Source organism: Myotis lucifugus, unplaced genomic scaffold, assembly GCF_000147115.1.
Source record: "Myotis lucifugus unplaced genomic scaffold, Myoluc2.0 scaffold_138, whole genome shotgun sequence".
In the NCBI taxonomy this organism is placed as follows: Eukaryota; Metazoa; Chordata; class Mammalia; order Chiroptera; family Vespertilionidae; genus Myotis; species Myotis lucifugus.
In genome coordinates, this window is record NW_005871186.1 from 986,076 (window position 1) to 1,002,734 (window position 16,659).

At 44.3% G+C, this 16,659-nt stretch overlaps 1 protein-coding gene, 1 long non-coding RNA gene and 1 pseudogene across 6 annotated transcripts in view; 1 reads left to right on the top strand and 2 right to left on the bottom strand.

Moving 5' to 3' along the window:
* The window catches only part of FOLR1 (folate receptor 1), a 33,644-nt gene extending 30,926 nt beyond the window's left edge, over positions 1 to 2,718 (bottom strand). The window contains exons 1-2 of one of the 3 annotated variants that reach the window (XM_023758733.1): positions 2,614 to 2,718; positions 1,614 to 1,787 (exon numbers count right to left, since the gene is read on the bottom strand). In XM_023758733.1, the coding sequence (XP_023614501.1) occupies positions 1,614 to 1,781 (168 nt within the window). In that variant the 5' untranslated portion in view covers positions 1,782 to 1,787; positions 2,614 to 2,718. Of the gene's footprint in view, positions 1 to 1,613; positions 1,822 to 2,613 lie in introns of all 3 variants that reach the window. The other 2 variants (XM_023758734.1, XM_023758735.1) reach the window with 2 other exon arrangements.
* Positions 1 to 14,206, top strand: part of LOC102417736 — a 69,803-nt gene extending 55,597 nt beyond the window's left edge. Inside the window, exons 3-4 of one of the 2 annotated variants that reach the window (XR_002830661.1) lie at positions 13,871 to 13,936; positions 14,027 to 14,206. This is a non-coding gene — a long non-coding RNA (uncharacterized LOC102417736). The remainder of the gene's footprint in view (positions 1 to 13,870; positions 13,937 to 14,026) is intronic. The other variant, XR_002830662.1, reaches the window with a different exon arrangement.
* On the bottom strand, positions 4,535 to 5,758 carry LOC102442790 (annotated as a pseudogene). Its single transcript, XR_330209.3, has one exon. The product of XR_330209.3 is annotated as a glyceraldehyde-3-phosphate dehydrogenase-like (transcript).
* Positions 14,207 to 16,659: the final 2,453 nt, after the last annotated feature.

The following is a 16,659-nucleotide window of genomic DNA, read 5'->3' on the forward strand; positions in this document are numbered from 1 at the left end:
GCATGTCCCCTACTGGGGATCAAACCTGCAACCCGGGCATGTGCCCCTGACTGGAATCGAACCTGAGACCCTTCAGTCTGCAGGCCAACGTTCTATCCACTGAGCCAAACCGGCTTGGGCTTCAGAGAATTCTTTTATTTTTATTTTTTTTTTTTATTTTATTGATTTTTTTACAGAGAGGAAGGGAGAGGGATAGAGAGTTAGAAACATCGATGAGAGAGAAACATCGATCAGCTGCCTCCTGCACACCCCCTACTGGGGATGTGCCCGCAACCAAGGTACATGCCCTTGACCGGAATCAAACCTGGGACCTTTCAGTCCGCAGGCCGACGCTCTATCCACTGAGCCAAACCGGTTACAGCCAGGGAATTCTTAAAAAGAACTTAAAAAGTTCTAAAAATGACGAGGTAGGTACCGACTTCCAGGTGGGGAAAATGAAGTCGTTCTGGAGATGGGTGGTGGCGATGGTTGCACAACAATGTGAATGCACTTAATGCCACTGAACCGTACACTTTGAAATGCTTAAATGGCAAATTTTATGTTATGCATATAGGGTGTCCCCAAAAATGTATATACACACTTTGAATAGTTATAAAGGCCGTGTTTGTTAAAATACATTTCATTTTCAAAATTGAGCTGTCAGCTGTTAAAGTGTGTATACAATTTTTGAGGACACCCTATATTTCACCACGTACGCACACAAAGCAATGAAATGTTGGAAACGTCTCAGGAGTCATGGGGCTGCTGGGCTTCCTCCTCTTCACTTCAAGTCCCTGGAGTGAGTCCATGCCACAGTCTTTCCCGGAGAACATCCCCAGCCCTCTGGCAACGTGAAACCTTGTGTTGAGCAGAGTTGGAGACCAGGAGGAACGAAATACTGGCATCTCCCATGAGCCTGGAGTTCAACTTCAAGCTCAGATTTCCTGAACTGCTTCCAGGGGCCTTATCTATGAAATGGGGACCCTGGTCTCACCTCTCCTTTTCTGTGGTCTCTGGCCCACAAGACTTGCCACTGTTTGTCCTGTCACCCTTCGACCCGTGTACATGCTGTCCTCTTCTAGGTGGCCCCTTCCTGCTTGGTCTTCCTGGAAAATGCTTACTCATCCTCCAAGCCCAAGCACATCTGATTTGTCACTGTCTCTTCAGAACCTCATGGGGGTGGGGGACCTGGCCTGTTTGTATATGTGAGCTTCCTGGTGACTGAGAGAGACCGGTCTCCCCTTCTACCTTACCTCTGAGCTCTGTGCGCTGGCCCAGAATGAAGGCTGGGAAACTTCCTGCCTGTCTCTCTCCTAGCCTCTGCTGATGATTAGCCTCTCAGTCTCCACGGGTATCTGTGCTCTCTCTGGGCCTATTTCTTCACTTGTTTAAGTAAAGACCACCACCCACCAACCAAGTAGGACATTTGGGCTTATTCACTGATAAGATGTGAGGAAAGCACTCGGCCCATAGTAGGTTCCCCCCACCCCTGTTGTAGATTTGGTGGCCCCTGGAGAGACCCTCAGTATCACCTTAGTCATACTCCTGCCTCTATCACCCCCCTCAAAGTTGATCTTCCTATCACCCTACTTCTTCCCTTTCTGGGGTCAATCCTTTCCCCACCCCACCCTCACCTGGCCATGAAGCTTGTCCTCGGGGCTTGGCTTTGTCTTGTGGTACTTGGCGTCCATGCAGACATTGAGCAGATCCGTCCTGCCCTGTTGAGTCCTGGGCGGAGCACCCCACACAGCAGTCACCGAAGCCAGAAGCAGCAGCTGTGTGATCTTCCAGGCCATGTCCATCTCTTCCTGCCAGAAAGCCACCGTCAGAAAGTCACAAGGCCTGAGAGGCAGCAACCATAAGACTCTTGGTCATATTTCTTGTCCCCCCTCCCAAGCCCAGATCTTCTCCCCACCCAGTTTACCCCACAGAGCAGCTGAGCCAAGCAATGAGGGGCATGTAGAGGCCTGGATCAGAGGCAGGAATTCCTCTCCCCACCCCCAACCCTCAATTGAGGACACTTCAACACTAGCTTGCTCTGTGATCTCTTCTGGATTTCACCAGCCAGTATTCCATCCACAATGGGATCTGCCAGCTTGGCAGTCCTCTCAAATCTGCTCAAGAGAAACCACAGAGCATGGCCTGCCGATGGGGTGGGGGAGTGAGAGGAAGGGGCACCTGCCAGCCTTGGCAGCCTAGAGGCTTTTAGGTGCCCAGAGACTGCCAGTGGGGCAGACAGGGTAACTGTCCTGGGCCAGATGAAGGCCACTGAGTTGTTCAGTTATGGCTCATGGTTCTGGACCAGGTGACATGGGAGTTGGAAGTAGGGTTGGGGGGCAATGTGGCAAGCCAGTGAGAGTGCAGACCCAGTCAGCCAGACTCCAGATCCTCAAGTATCAACAACCCCTCCTGCCACACAGAGGGGTCTTGGGAAGTTCCCCCAGCAGAGGCAGGCCTAGAGCTAGAAGGTCAACAGATAAGGGGCATGTGGAGGAGAGGGCTGAGCCAGAGCAGTGAGCCATGGAGACACCAGAGGAAAGTCAGCAGAGAAACCAGCCTCCTAGGAGTCCTGTGGGAAACCCATCCTTGACTCCTACCTCCCATTCCCACTTACCCTCTCTCATCTGCCCTTACCTCTGCCCTCGGCCACCTGGGAACGTAGAGTGGCTCCTCACCTCCCCGTCTCCTTTTATAAGCCCTTTCTGACTGCTTGGTCAGCCTCTCAGTCAGGGAAGACTGGCAGGCTTTGTCTAGGAAATAGCTCAACTGTCTCCCTAAGGGAGGGGCCAGTTAAATAAATTATGGTACATCCACCCAATGAGATTTTACTTGGTAAAAATGAATGAGAAAGCTCTTGCTGTATGATATGGGAAAAATCACCAAGTGTATTGTTAAGTGAAAGAAGAAAGGTGCAGAAGGGTGTCTATAGGATGCAATTTTTGTTTGTAATAAAGGAGGAGGGAGTCATAGGATTTTGTACAATGTAAGTCCAGAATATTACTCTTTTTGTGATATTCCTGGTTCCATATGTAACTATAGATAGTTACTGATGGTATTCTAAAATTAAACTTTTTATATATTGGGGGAAAAAAGAAGAAGAGGAAGAACATATGTTTCCTTAAGAAAATTCTGGAATGGTACAACAAATTTTTTTAAGTAGTTGCTTCGGGGGAGGGCACAGGTTTGGGATGAAACTTTCCGCTGTGAATCATTCTATGCTGTGTGTTTGTTTGTTTTCAATTACAGTTGACACTCAATATTATTTTATATTAGTTTCAGGTGTACAGTATAGTGGTTAGACATTTATATAATTAATGAAGTGATCCCTCTGATAAGTCCAGTACCCACCTGGCCCCATACATAGTTATTATAATATTATTGAATATATTCCTTATACTTTACATCTCCATGACTATTTTGTAACTACCAATTTGTATATCTTAATCCTTTACCTTTATCACCCAGTCCCCAAACCCAACTCCCCCCTGGCAACCAACAACTTGTTGTCTGTATCTATGAGTCTGTTTCTGTTTTTTGTTTGTTTGTTTGTTTTGTTCTTTAGATTCCACATATAAGTGAAATCATATGGTATTTGTCTTTCTGTGTCTGACTTACTTTACTTAGCATAAGACCCTCTAGGTCCACCCATGTTGTCACAAATGGTAAGATTTTATTCTTTTTATGGCTGAGTAAAATTCCATAGTATATATGTACCACCACATTTTTATCCACTGGTGTATTGATGGGCACTTGGGTTGCACCCATATCTTGGCTATTGTAAATAACGCTGCAATGAACATAGGGGTACATATATTCTTTCAGTTTTGTGTTTTGGTTTTGTTCAGATTCCAGTAGTGGAATAGCTCGGTCATAAGACAGTTCCATTTTGCAGGGAAGCAAGTCTGTGCCCGTGCGAACACCCAGGTGTTTGTTGGAATCTTTATGCTTAAAGGACTCTGCAGACACCTGTGTCTTCTCAAGGATGCTTACCCTGCTGATAGTATCTAATAGTTAACCAGTTAACTGTCATGCATCCAAAACAGAAACCATCCCCACATGCCATGATATTTTGAATTTAATTTAAAAAATCAATTTGCAATGAATATTATAAAAATAAATATATTACTCACAATTTGGGTGTTCTTGAATATTTTCAGTTGAAAATTCTCACGAAAAATGATTTAAAAGTTGGTCAGGGCTGCCACTTAGGGAAAACATTTTATTTTTTAATTCTTCCAAAGAACATTTTATATTATTTTTATGTAGCATATACACAGTTGAAAAAAAGTATTATTTACACTTATTATTATTTAAAAAATAAAATTGCTTCAGTGTATGATAAAGTTCGAGACATGGTAAAACACATAACGGAACATTACATTGTTTACAAAAGTATTTGGTTTCTTTTCGCTGTTTTGTCCCAATACTAGTAGAAGAGCATACCAAACACATTTTCCATAGATATTTTTTTTTCCAATAGGCAGATATTTCCCCCCAAAAATGTCATTCATATAATCTGGATGGCAAGCTGGTGGCATAACATTTTCTTTCTTTCTTTTTTTTTTTTGGCTGGGTACAGTGAACTTTATTGATGGTGCACGACAAAGCAGGGCTCCCTAGGCCCCTCCCCTTCTCCAGGGGGTCTGAGATGGAAACGGTGGTCAGGAGATTCTCAGTGTGTCAGGGGTTCGATCTGGGGCAGGGACTCCCCAGCAGCAGAGGGCCTCTCTTCCTCTCACTGGGGCTGGTGGTCCAGGGGACTCTTACTCCTTGGAGGCCATGTGGACCATAAGGTCCACCACCCTGTTGCTGTAGCCGAATTCATTGTCATACCAGGAAACGAGCTTGACAAAGTGGTCATTGAGGACAATGCCAGCCCCAGCATCAAAGGTGGAGGAGTGGGTGTCACTGTTAAAGTCGCAGGAGACCACCTGGTCCTCAGTATAGCCCAGGATGCCCTTGAGGGGCCCTCTGATGCCTGCTTCACTACCTTCTTGATATCATCATATTTGGCAGCCTTCTCCAGGCGGCAGGTCAGATCCACCACCAACACATTGGGGGTGGGGACACGGAAGGCCATGCCGGTGAGCTTCCCATTCAGCTCAGGGATGACCTTGCCCACAGCCTTGGCAGCGCCAGTAGAAGCAGGGATGATGTTCTGGGCAGCCCCTCGGCCATCACGCCACAGCTTCCCAAAGAGGCCATCCACGGTCTTCTGGGTGGCAGTGATGGCGTGGACTGTGGTCATGAGTCCCTCCACGATGCCAAAGTTGTCATGGATGACCTTAGCCAGGGGGGCCAAGCAGTTGGTGGTGCAGGAGGCATTGCTGACAATCTTGAGGGAGTTGTCATACTTGTCATGGTTCACACCCATCACAAACATGGGGGCATCCGAAGAAGGGGCGGAGATGATGACCCTCTTGGCTCCGCCCTTCAAGTGAGCCCCAGCCTTCTCCATGGTAGTGAAGACACCGGTGGACTCCACAACATACTTGGCACCAGCATCACCCCATTTGATGTTGGCGGGATCTCGCTCCTGGAAGATGGAGATGGACTTCCCGTTGATGACCAGCTTCCCGTTCTCAGCCTTGACTGTGCCTTTGAACTTGCAGTGAGTAGAGTCATACTGGAACATGTAGACCATGTAGTTGAGGTCAATGAAGGGGTCATTGATGGCGACAATATCCACTTTGCCAGAGTTAAAAGCAGCCCTGGTGACCAGGCGCCCAATGCGGCCAAATTCGTTCACTCCTACCTTCACCATCGTGTCTCAGGGTTGTGGCTGCTGGTACAGGAGGAGAGGCTGTCTGACGCACAGGAGGAGCAGAGAGCCCATAACATTTTCTTTACTCAGGTCACGCTAATTTATGTTTTTTAATTAATTGCCTGATTACCTGTAACTGGAAATCACCAAGTGTAATGCTATTTTTTTTTTTTTTTTTGCAGCTATAGACGTGTGTGATAGACGTGCAGCTATAGATGAGCATGTGGGGAAAGTCTGCCACTTGCATCTATAGACACTTATGGCGAACAAAGAGTTAATTTTAATTCAAGCTGTTGTTACAATAAAAGCTTAAGGAGACAGGTTAATGGGGCTATTAGGTTTCTCCAGCCAGGCAGTCCCTTAGCCGTCTCTTTCACAGAAATGTGTGTCATAGTAATCATTCATCTGTCGCTCAGGGTCTGCTGGTCAACCCCGACACCATTTTTAATTTTTTGAGGACCCTCCATACCATTTTTTCTTTTTTAATATATTTCTTTATTGATTTCAGAGAGGAAGGGAGGAGAGAGAGATAGAAACATCAATGATGAGAGAGAATCATTGATTGGCTGCCTCCTGCACGCCCCCCACTGGGGATCAAGCCTGCAACCCAGGCATGTGCCCTTTGCCGGAATCAAACCTGGGACCCTTCAATCCGCAGGCTGATGCTCTATCCACTGAGACAAGCCGGGCAGGGCCATACCATTTTTTCATAGTGGCTAGATCTGCATTCCCACCAACAGTGCATAAGGGTTCGCTTTTCTCCACATCCTTGCCATCACTTGTTGTTTGTGGATTTATTGATGATAGCCATTCTGACAGGTATGAGTGGTATTTCATTGTGGTTTTAATTTGCACTGTTCTGATGATTAGTGACATTGAGCATCTTTTTGTATGTCTATTGGCCATCTGTATGCCCTCTTTGGAAAAATGTCTAATCAGGTCTTCTACCTGTTTTTAAATTGGATTGTTTCTTTTACTTTCTTTTTTTTCTTTTCTTCTTCTTCTTTTTTTTTTGGTGTTAAGTTCTTTATAAATTTGGGGTATTAACCCCTTATCAGATGGATCATTGGAGGATATCTTCTTCCATTCTGTAGGTTGTCTTTTCGTTTTGTTGATGGTTTCCTTTGCTATGCAAAAACTTTTTAGTTTAATGTAGTCCTATTTGTTTATTTTTTCTTTTGTTTCCCTTACTAAGAGCAATGTCAGAGATTTCACTCCCTATGTTTTCTCCTAGGAGATCTATGATTTTAAGTCTTACATTTAAGTCTTTAATCCATTTTGAGTTTATTCTTGTATATGGTATGAAAATGTGATCTAGTTTCATATTTTTTGCATGTCCAATTTTCCCAACACCATTTATTGAATAGACTGACTTTATGCCATTGTATATTCTTGCCTCCTTTGTCATATAATAATTGACCATGTAGGTCAATTAATACATTGATCTATGTATCTATTTTTATGCCAGTACCATGCTTTTTTTTATATATATATATATTTTATTGACTTTTTACAGAGAGGAAGAGAGAGAGATAGAGAGTTAGAAACATCAATCAGCTGCCTCCTGCACACTCCCCACTGGAGATGTGCCCGCAACCAAGGTACATGCCCTTGACCGGAATCGAACCTGGGACCTTTCAGTCCGCAGGCCGACGCTCTATCCACTGAGCCAAACCGGTTACGGCGCATGCTTTTTTTTTTTTTAAATTACTACAGCTTTGTAGGATAGTTTGATATCAGATTGCATGATACTTCAAGCTTTTATTCTTATTTTCTCAAAATTGCCATGGCTATTTGGGGACTTTTGTGGGTTCATCTAAATTTTAGAATTGTTCTAGTTCTGTGAAAAATATCATTGGTATTTTGATAGGGATTGCAATGAATCTATAGATTGCTTTGGGTAGTGTGGACATTTTAACAATGTTAATTCTTTCGATTCATGAGATTCATGAGCATGGTATATGCTTCCATTTATTTGTATCTCCTTCAATTCCTTTCTTCAATGTGTTATAGTTTTCTGAACAGCTCTTTTATCTCCTTGGTTAACTTTATTCCTAGGTATTTTTTTTTTGTTGCAATTGTAAATGGGATTGTTTTCTTAATTTCTCTTTCTGATATTTTGATAATGGTGTATAAAAGTGCAATCAATTTCTTTTTTTAAATATATTTTTATTGATTTCAGAGAGGAAAGGAGAGGGAGAGAGAGATAGAAACATCAATGATGAGAGAGAATCATTGATTGGCTCCCTCCTGCATGCCCCACACTGGGGATCGAGCCTGCAACCAAGGCATATGCCCTGACGGGGAATCGAACTGTGATCTCCTGGTTCATAGGTCAATGCTCAACCACTGAGTTACGCCCAACAGCTGGGCTGCAACCAATTTCTTAATATTTATTTTGTACCCTGCTACTTTACTGACTTTGTTTATCAGGTCTAATAGTTTTTGGTGGAATCTTTAGAGTTCTCTCTATATAGTATTATTTCTTTTGCAAATAATGACAGTTTTACTTCTTCCTTTCCAATTCAGATATATTACTTTTTCTTTTTTTCCTTTTTTGATTCTCTCTCATTGTTGATGTTCTCTCTCCCTCTCCTTTTCTCTCTAAAATCAATAAAAATATATTGGGGGGGTGGGGGAGGGGAGGACCTGCTGCTACCTGCCAGCCACTGAAAAAGCCTCAGGCACTATGCAAGTTGTGTGAGGTAGGGCCTCAGGTAGCCTACCATACAGCAAGCATGTCAAACTCAAAGGCTAACATGGGCCAAATAAACAAGGTTTAAGTTTATGTGGGCTGCAAAAAAACAAAAGCTTCAATTTTCATAGAAACATAGGTTTATTTCGATAGACATGCTGAATACAAAGAGCTGAAATAAATGAGTCATTGTTCACATAAAATAATATAACATTTTTAAAAAATATATTTTATTGATTTTTTACAGAGAGGAAGGGAGAGGGATAGAGAGTTAGAAACATCGATGAGAGAGAAGCATCAATTCAGCTGCCTCCTGCACAATCCCTACTGAGGATGTACCTGCAACCAAGGTACATGCCCTTGACCAGAATCAAACCTGGGACCCTGCAGTCTGCAGGCCAACGCTCTATCCACTGAGCCAAACCAGTTAGGGCAATAATAGAACTTTTTAATAAAAATTAATTTTTTTCTTGAACATTAACTTACCAGACACTGAATAACTGCACAAATTAATAAGCCTAATGCAAATAAACCTATTTTTCTTGTTCTCCGAAAGCAAAATATTTCCTGTTGCACACACCAAACAAGTAGTCCAAGACTAATGACGTGGCAATCGGCTGCTAAAATACTCGCTGCTAGTATTAGTGGAGAGAAATGGTGTGCCTGTGTGTAAGGCGGATAAGGGAAATGAATGCAACACGATTACAGTAATCAGTCATTAGAGAATGTTGTAGTTCGTTATTAATAACTAGAGGTGTGGTGCACGACATTCGTGCACTCGGTGGGGGGGTTCCTCAGCCCGGCCTGCGCCCTCTCGCAGTCTGGGAGCCTTCGGGGGATGTCTGACTGGCAGCTTAGGCCCGCTCCCCGAGGAGCAGGCAGTCAGACATCCTTAGCATTGCCTTGGAGGCAGGAGAGGCTTCCACCACCACCACTGTGCTTGCCAGCAGTGAGCCCAGCTTGTGGCTGAGCAGTGCTCGCCCTGTGGGAGCTCACTGACCACCAGGGGGCAGCTCCTGCATTGAGCATCTGCCCCCTGGTGGTCAGTGTGTGTCATAGCGACCTGTCATTCCGCCGTTTGGTAGATTTGCATATTAGCCTTTTATTATATAGGATTATGTATAACAGGATATTGTAAGAATTAAGTTACAAAATTTTTATTAAAACATTTTTTACATACTGCTATATTGGCTGGGCTGCAAAAATATTGGTTGTGGGCCGCATGTGGGCTGAGAGTTTGACATGCTTGGTCTACAGGGTAGGGCAAATGGTATTCACCAGCTACCTCAGATTCAGATTTGGCACCAATGCTGAGCTTGAGCCACACAGCAAAAGCCACAGTATACACCCAAGCCAGCCCCCACCTGCTTGGGGCCTGGAGACCTTTGCAGTGGGGTCGGGACTCAGAGAGTCATCAGGGTTGAATGAGCAGAGTCCACCAAGCTACTGTCGATTCAGATTTGGCCAACACAGGAAAGATGGTACCTGCCCACTGGCCTTGTGGGAGGAGGTCTCCAACAAGGGGACAATGGTAACCATTCCTCCAGCCCTCACCCTGAATCCACACAACTCAGTTTCTCCCTGTGTGTCTCTGGCACTCCCTGAGCTTGATCAGAACTTCTTGAGAGTTTTTTAAGAAAGATAGCTAAGCTAGCTTAGGCTGGCTGCTTGCTGCCAAAATAGTCTCTGGCACTGAGGGAGTTGGGGCAGGGTCTCAGGGAGTCATTAGGGTGTAATGAGTGGAGTTCAGATTCTGATTTGGCCATGTGGGAGGATGGCTAAACACAGGGAGAATGGCGACTGTCCCTTCAGCCCTCACCCTGAAACTGCATAATTCAGTTTCTCCCTTTGTGCCATTTGTACCCCTGAGCTTGACCAGAACTCCTCAAGGGTCTTTTTTGTTTTGTTTTGTTTTAAATATATTTTTATTGATTTCAGAGAGAGGAAGGGAGAGGGAGAGATAGAAACATCAGTGATGAGAGATAATCGTTGATTGGCTGCCTTCTGCACGCCCCTACTAGAGATCGAGCCCACAACCCAGGCATATGCCCTTGGCTGGAATCGAACCTTGGACCCTTCAGTCTGCAAGCCGAAGCTCTATCCACTGAGCCAAACCAGCTAGGGTTCCTCAAGAGTTGTGTTGGTTTTTTTTTTTTAATATATTTTCATTGATTTCGGAGAAGAAGGGAGAGGGAGAGAGACAGAAACATCAATGATGAGAGAGAATCATTGATCGGCTGCCTCCTGCATGCCCCCCACTGGGGATTGAGCCGGCAACCCGGGCATGTGCCCCTGACCGGAACCAAACCCAGGACCCTTCAGTCTGCAGGCCGACGCTCTATCCACTGAGCCAAACCAGCCAGGGCTCAAGAGTTTTTAAGAAAAACTGTAGCTCAGCACTCTCCCTCTTGGGAGCACACAGCACCTTTCCTTTCCATCCCTCCTCTTCTTCCCCCCAGGCACGTTACCTTTGCTGTCCTCTCTCCTGAGCTCCAAGGACCCTTATTTTGCTTCTGTAACTTGTTTTCTGAGCTTACACAGCCCAACTGGCTCACTTTTAACTACCTCTGTAACTTTCTAAATAAACTTTCTCTTATGATTTGGATAAAAAAACTGTCGCTCATGCCAAGGCTGGCTGCTTGCCACCAAATGAGCCTCGGTCACTGCAGGAGTTGGGTGGGAGGGAGTCTCAGGAAGTCCTCAGGGTGGAGCAAGTGGAGTTCACCAGGTTAATGCAGATTCATATTTGGGAGTGTGGGAAGAGACCTCAACACAGGAACAATGGCAGCCGCCTCTCCAGCTCTCACCCTGAATCATACAACTCACTTTCTCTCTGTATGTCTCTGATGCCCACCTCCCCCAGAACTGCTGTCCCTCTGCCAGAGCCCAGGGTGAGTTCCTGCAAGAGAGTGTCTGTGTGTGGGCCTTTAAGAGGACACCTGTGTCCTAACTGTGCAGGAGGCAACCAATCAATGATTCTCTCTCATCATTGTTTCTATCTCTCTCTCCCTCTCCCTTCCTCTCTGAAATCAATAAAAATATATTTTAAAAAAAGAGGACACCTGTGTTTCTAGCAGTCTTCTGTCTCACCCAGAAAATGGAATCTCTGCTGATTTTCACAGCCAGGTGTTTTATGGGCTCTTTTCCTGGCACTACTCTAGGCTGGGGAGTGCAATATGGGGCTGGGACTCCTCACTCCTCAGGGGGTACCTCTGCAGCTGATACATCCTTCCCAACCACCACACCTGTGAGACCAGCCCATTTCGCATCTCTGTCCCTCTTACCAGTCTCAGCATGGCCTCTTCTTTATATCCTTAGTGATAGGACTTCTGTTCAGCTAGTCTGCAGATGGTTCTCTAGGTTGATTGTTCTATAATGTAGTTGTAATTTTGATGTGGTCATGGAAGAAGGCAAGCACAGCATCTATCTAATCCACTATCTTGACCAGAACAGAAACAAGCTCTTTAACTTGGTCCCAACTGCTGGCAGAATGATGCAACACACATAGGCCACTACCTGAAAGCTTACAAAAGCATGCGCTCCCTCTTTATATGCTGTTTTGATTTTTGAATCATATAAATGCATGCCTTATTTAAATGTAATATACATGCATGCATATCTACACTAATAAAAGGCAAACATGCAAATTGACCACACCTTCGCTACACCTAAGCCACGCCCACCAGTCGATCAGAGTGGCTATATGCAAATTAACCCAATCAAGATGGCGGCCAGCAGCCACGGAGCTGGAGCAAACAGGAGGCGGTTGCCTGGTGGCTCCGGCCGGAGCAGCGAGGGCTGTGAAGGCGGCTCCGGCCGGAGCGGCACCAGTTTTCCTCCGGCACCCGGGACCCAGGCCTATTGCATGAATCTATTCATGCAACAGGCCTCTAGTATGTATATAAATATCCAGAATGTTAAGTAGAAAAATAAGATAGAGTGATGCATCTGATTTGTTATCACTTATGTAAATTTCAATAATAAGTGTATGCACAAAACAATACTATATATCATTATGGATGCTATTCACATGTTTGCAAAAGCATAAACATGAGACCATCAGTAGTTCTAGTTCCTTGGGTAACTGCCAGAGAAATTCTGTACATTTACAAGTATTCTATGCATATATACTTACCCCATTTTGGTGCACAAATGATAGCATAATGTTCTACACTTTGCTTTTTTGGGTAGTTTCACTGTGCATTTATGCTTTTGACAAAAGAAACAAAAAACTTCATAAAGCGAAGTTATCTACCATACACACTTGAATAATATTGTCACATCTGATAGCATAATCTTCAAGTTATTTCTTTATACCTTGTACTGTCTGAAATTAATTAATATGTTTTCTATGGCAAAAACCCTTTCATTAACCATTATAAAAATAAGTTAAGAACAAAGTTTACTTTTTCATATTAAAAGTGCTTCATCTTTTGTCCTTATTTCTCATATGCTATTGCACACAGTAAAATTGCTACTAAGCTAGGAAGACAAATGGTATCGCTCCTGTTTTGTTTTGTTTTTGTTTTTTATAATGTATATTGGTATTTTCTCATTATGGGAAAACCTCCAAGTTTTGTCATTACTTACTCAACTAGTGGAAATGCCTCTCCTGGGGCAGGGCCTGGGGTTTCAGTCTGTTCTCAGCACATGCTCCTGCCACAGGTAAGTCTAAGGGCACAAAGTCAGCATCTGGTTAGGAGGTGCTCACCTTGCCCCATCCTCCTCCCCAGGGCTTCCTCATTGCTGAGTACTGACCATAGTCTGTTGCTGGAGGTTAATTCCAGAATGTCATAATAAATTCAAGGAGTTCATCAAAAGGTTGATGGAACTTGAGGCTTCAGCAGGGCTGAATCATATTACCTGCTGCTGGAATAGCTGAAAACATTTCCTGAAGATCTGCATATATTATTGCCTACTGCCAGAGAGCTGAGGACAGTTCCCCCAACCTGATAATCTTACTGTTTACCAAACTTTACCTTTGATATGTATATCTGCTTTGCTATAGGGCAAAATGTGTTAATAAAAAGCTAGGGGTCCGGAGACTCAGGGAACTTAGTTACTAAAGCTAAGCCTTCCCTGGCTCCCCCCAAAATGCCTTCCAAATTTATATTTTATGTCTAGTTAATTTAATTTACTCGCAGCCCCTTCTCCAGATTCCTGAACCCTAGTAGATGCAGGATAACACCCCAGCAGTCTATCCTCCTTCCATTGTAACCGGCCTGTGATCATCACTGTTGCTGGTCTTAGTATCTTCACTTCCTACATAGGGACATGTAGCCATCTTCCTTCTCTTAGGAGTAGTTTGAAGGTGTATATCAAAGTATTTTGTAGCCTACTAAACATTAATGTGCATGATCATACTGATAGTCAGATACCAATTCGAATAATGGGTGCTTTACTTACATTGTTGTGTCTTGTAATCCTCACAGTGCACTGCAAGGTTGACATTATTATTCCCAACATACAGATGAGGAAACTGAGGCTCTGGGAGTTAGGTGAATTCTCAAATAGCTAAAAAGGGGAGGAGTAGGAATTCAACCCAATTGGCTTAACTGCAAAACCCATGCTTTTTTTTTTTTTCACAGTAATACTATCTCCAGATACAAGGTCTTATTTTCCTACCCTACCTCCAGGAAATTTAGCTGAGAAACCACAGCCTCTATTTACTTTTTGGAACAGACTTCGGAACGTCTCTCCCCAGAAACTTCCTGGACTGTACAATTTTATTAGTCCTGCTAATGTTTTCCTGAATAATGCAAATAAAGTAAATATGATATTATAGAAATAAGAGTATCATCTTACCCCAGGTATGCAAATCATCCATGACACAAAAAGGAAGAACATAAAGTTTCCTTTGCCTTTTAAAAAAGAAGCTAAGCAAAACCACAAGCCAATAAATATATAAAGGCAGCCAATGCCTGGAACTATGACGAGATCATGTCAAGAACCAAGGGTTATGATTAATCCAAATCTGTGCAATGGGGGGCTGGAGGGACCCCTTTCCCATGTGTGGTGAGTTAAAGTAGGAAACAAATATTTGACTATTGAGAAGTGAGGTCTATGTCCCCTCCCCTTGAATGTGGACAGGCTCTGTGACTGCTTTGACTAACAGAATATGGTAACAAGTGGTGCTCTGCCCGTTTCCAGCTCCAGGCTTTAAGAGACTGTTATGGACTGAATGTTTGTGTCTCTCCAAAACTCATATGTTGAAACCCTACCCCGACCCATGTGATGGCATTAGAAGCTGGGACCTTGGTGTTTAGGGTTAAATGAGGTGATTAGGGCTAGATGAGATATAGAGTCAGGAGAAAATTTGCTCTCTGCTCTCCACCAGTCAGGATATATCAAGAAGTCATCAGCCTGACTAGCCTCTCTTCCCACTTTTTTATTGTTTTTGCTTTGATCAGAGTAAGGAAACCTTACCTTCAGTAAGCAATTATATGCAAACCCACCATGCAAATCAAGGCCTGGGTTGCTTCCTAGGGGACTGAAAGAGAACCCACAGAGATTGTTTTCTAGCTCATCCATCCATCCTAATCTCAGAGTCAGCCCAGAGAGGCCCCAATGACTGTTTGTGGACCAGAAAATAAATGAGGTGTCAAGTGAGCCGGAGGTAGAAGAAAACTTATATACCAGGCAAAGGTACACTCCCTCAGTCAGCCCACCCAGTGGGGCTTTCCAGCCTCCTCCAGAATCCCCTCCGCATATGCCCAATCTCCTCATTCACCCCACATCCCAGTGCCTGCTCATGGAGTCTCCTGCCACCTGGAAGGTTTCCTCTTTCCTTTCTTCTCTCTGACTGTATAACTCTAAAGCGTCATTTAAGACCCAGATGATGTCTCCCCTGCTCAAGGAGGCCTTTGTCAGTGTCTCCTTGCCTGCTTCCAAGGATATGCGTCATCCTTTGAGTTCAGGGCACTAGTCTTATAGTCCTGCTTCTCTCATGGTGCCTCCCACTAAGATGGCCACAAGCAGGCCCTGCACTGAGCACACCACAACCCTTTCAAAGATCTATGTGCTTTTACACATGCTATCCTCTCTTGTCTCGATTGTCCTTTCCTGGCATTATCTCCTGCAAGATCCCATCTCCCTGAGGAGCCCTCCCCACATCCTATCCCACATATTGCCTTTCTCTTCTCAATGTTCCTACTCTGCTCAGAACCTATTTCCACCATAGCATTTGCAGCATAGAGTCACATGAACTAATAATTCAATTCCATTAGACTGAAGGGAAAAAAAAACCTCATATTGTAGAAGCATTTCTTGACTGGCTACTCTGTGCCAGGTCCTATACTAGGTGCTGAGGAAATAGAGATGAACCAGAGACCTGCCCTCAGGGCTTAATACTTTGCTTTATGCCTTCCAAACTAGACTGGGGCTTCCAGAGGATGAGGACTCAGGTCTCATTCTTCTGTGAGTCCCCATCACCAACCACAGACCAGCCCATAAGAAAGTTTTAAGGCCCAGTTGGTGTGGATCAGTGACTGAGCATTAACCGTGCACCAGGAGGTCAATTCTTGGACAGGGCACATGCCTGGGTTACAGGCTTGATCCCCAGTAGGGGACATGCAGGAAGCAGCCAATCTATGTTGATGTTTCTCTTTCATCGAAGTTTCTATTGCTCTTTCCCTTCCTCTCTCCCTAATAATAATAATTATTATTAATAAAGAAAGCTTTCTGAGTAAAAGATTGACTTTTTTGCCCAGCTGGTGTGGTTCAGTGGTTTAGTGTCACCCTATGAACCAGGAGGTCACCATTCAATTCCCAGTCAGGGCACATGCCTGGGTTGCGACTGAACAATAAGTCTCTCATCATTGATGTTTTTATCTCTCTCCCCCTCTCCCTTCCTCTCTGAAATCAATAAAAATATATTAAATAAAAGATTGTCATTTTTTAGTTGTAGCTTCAGCCAGGACAAGTCACTTCACTTTCTTATATGCTAACGGGGGGCATGATTCCCAGGGCAGGAATGAGAATAAGAGGAAACTATGGATGCTAAAGCCCTTTGGAGATCAAATACCCTGTCGTATGCATGAAAGATAGTGACAATCTCCTGCGTTCTCTGCCAGGGTCTGCCATACTCCTCAAGAACTGTGGAAGCAGCTCTCACTAGCATTGAATTCACATCAGTCAATTCTGGCCCTTCCTGAATCCTTGAGAAATTTCTGCTCAGAGCCATGGATTTCCCTCTCCAGCATATGGGCTCTGACTGTTAGGA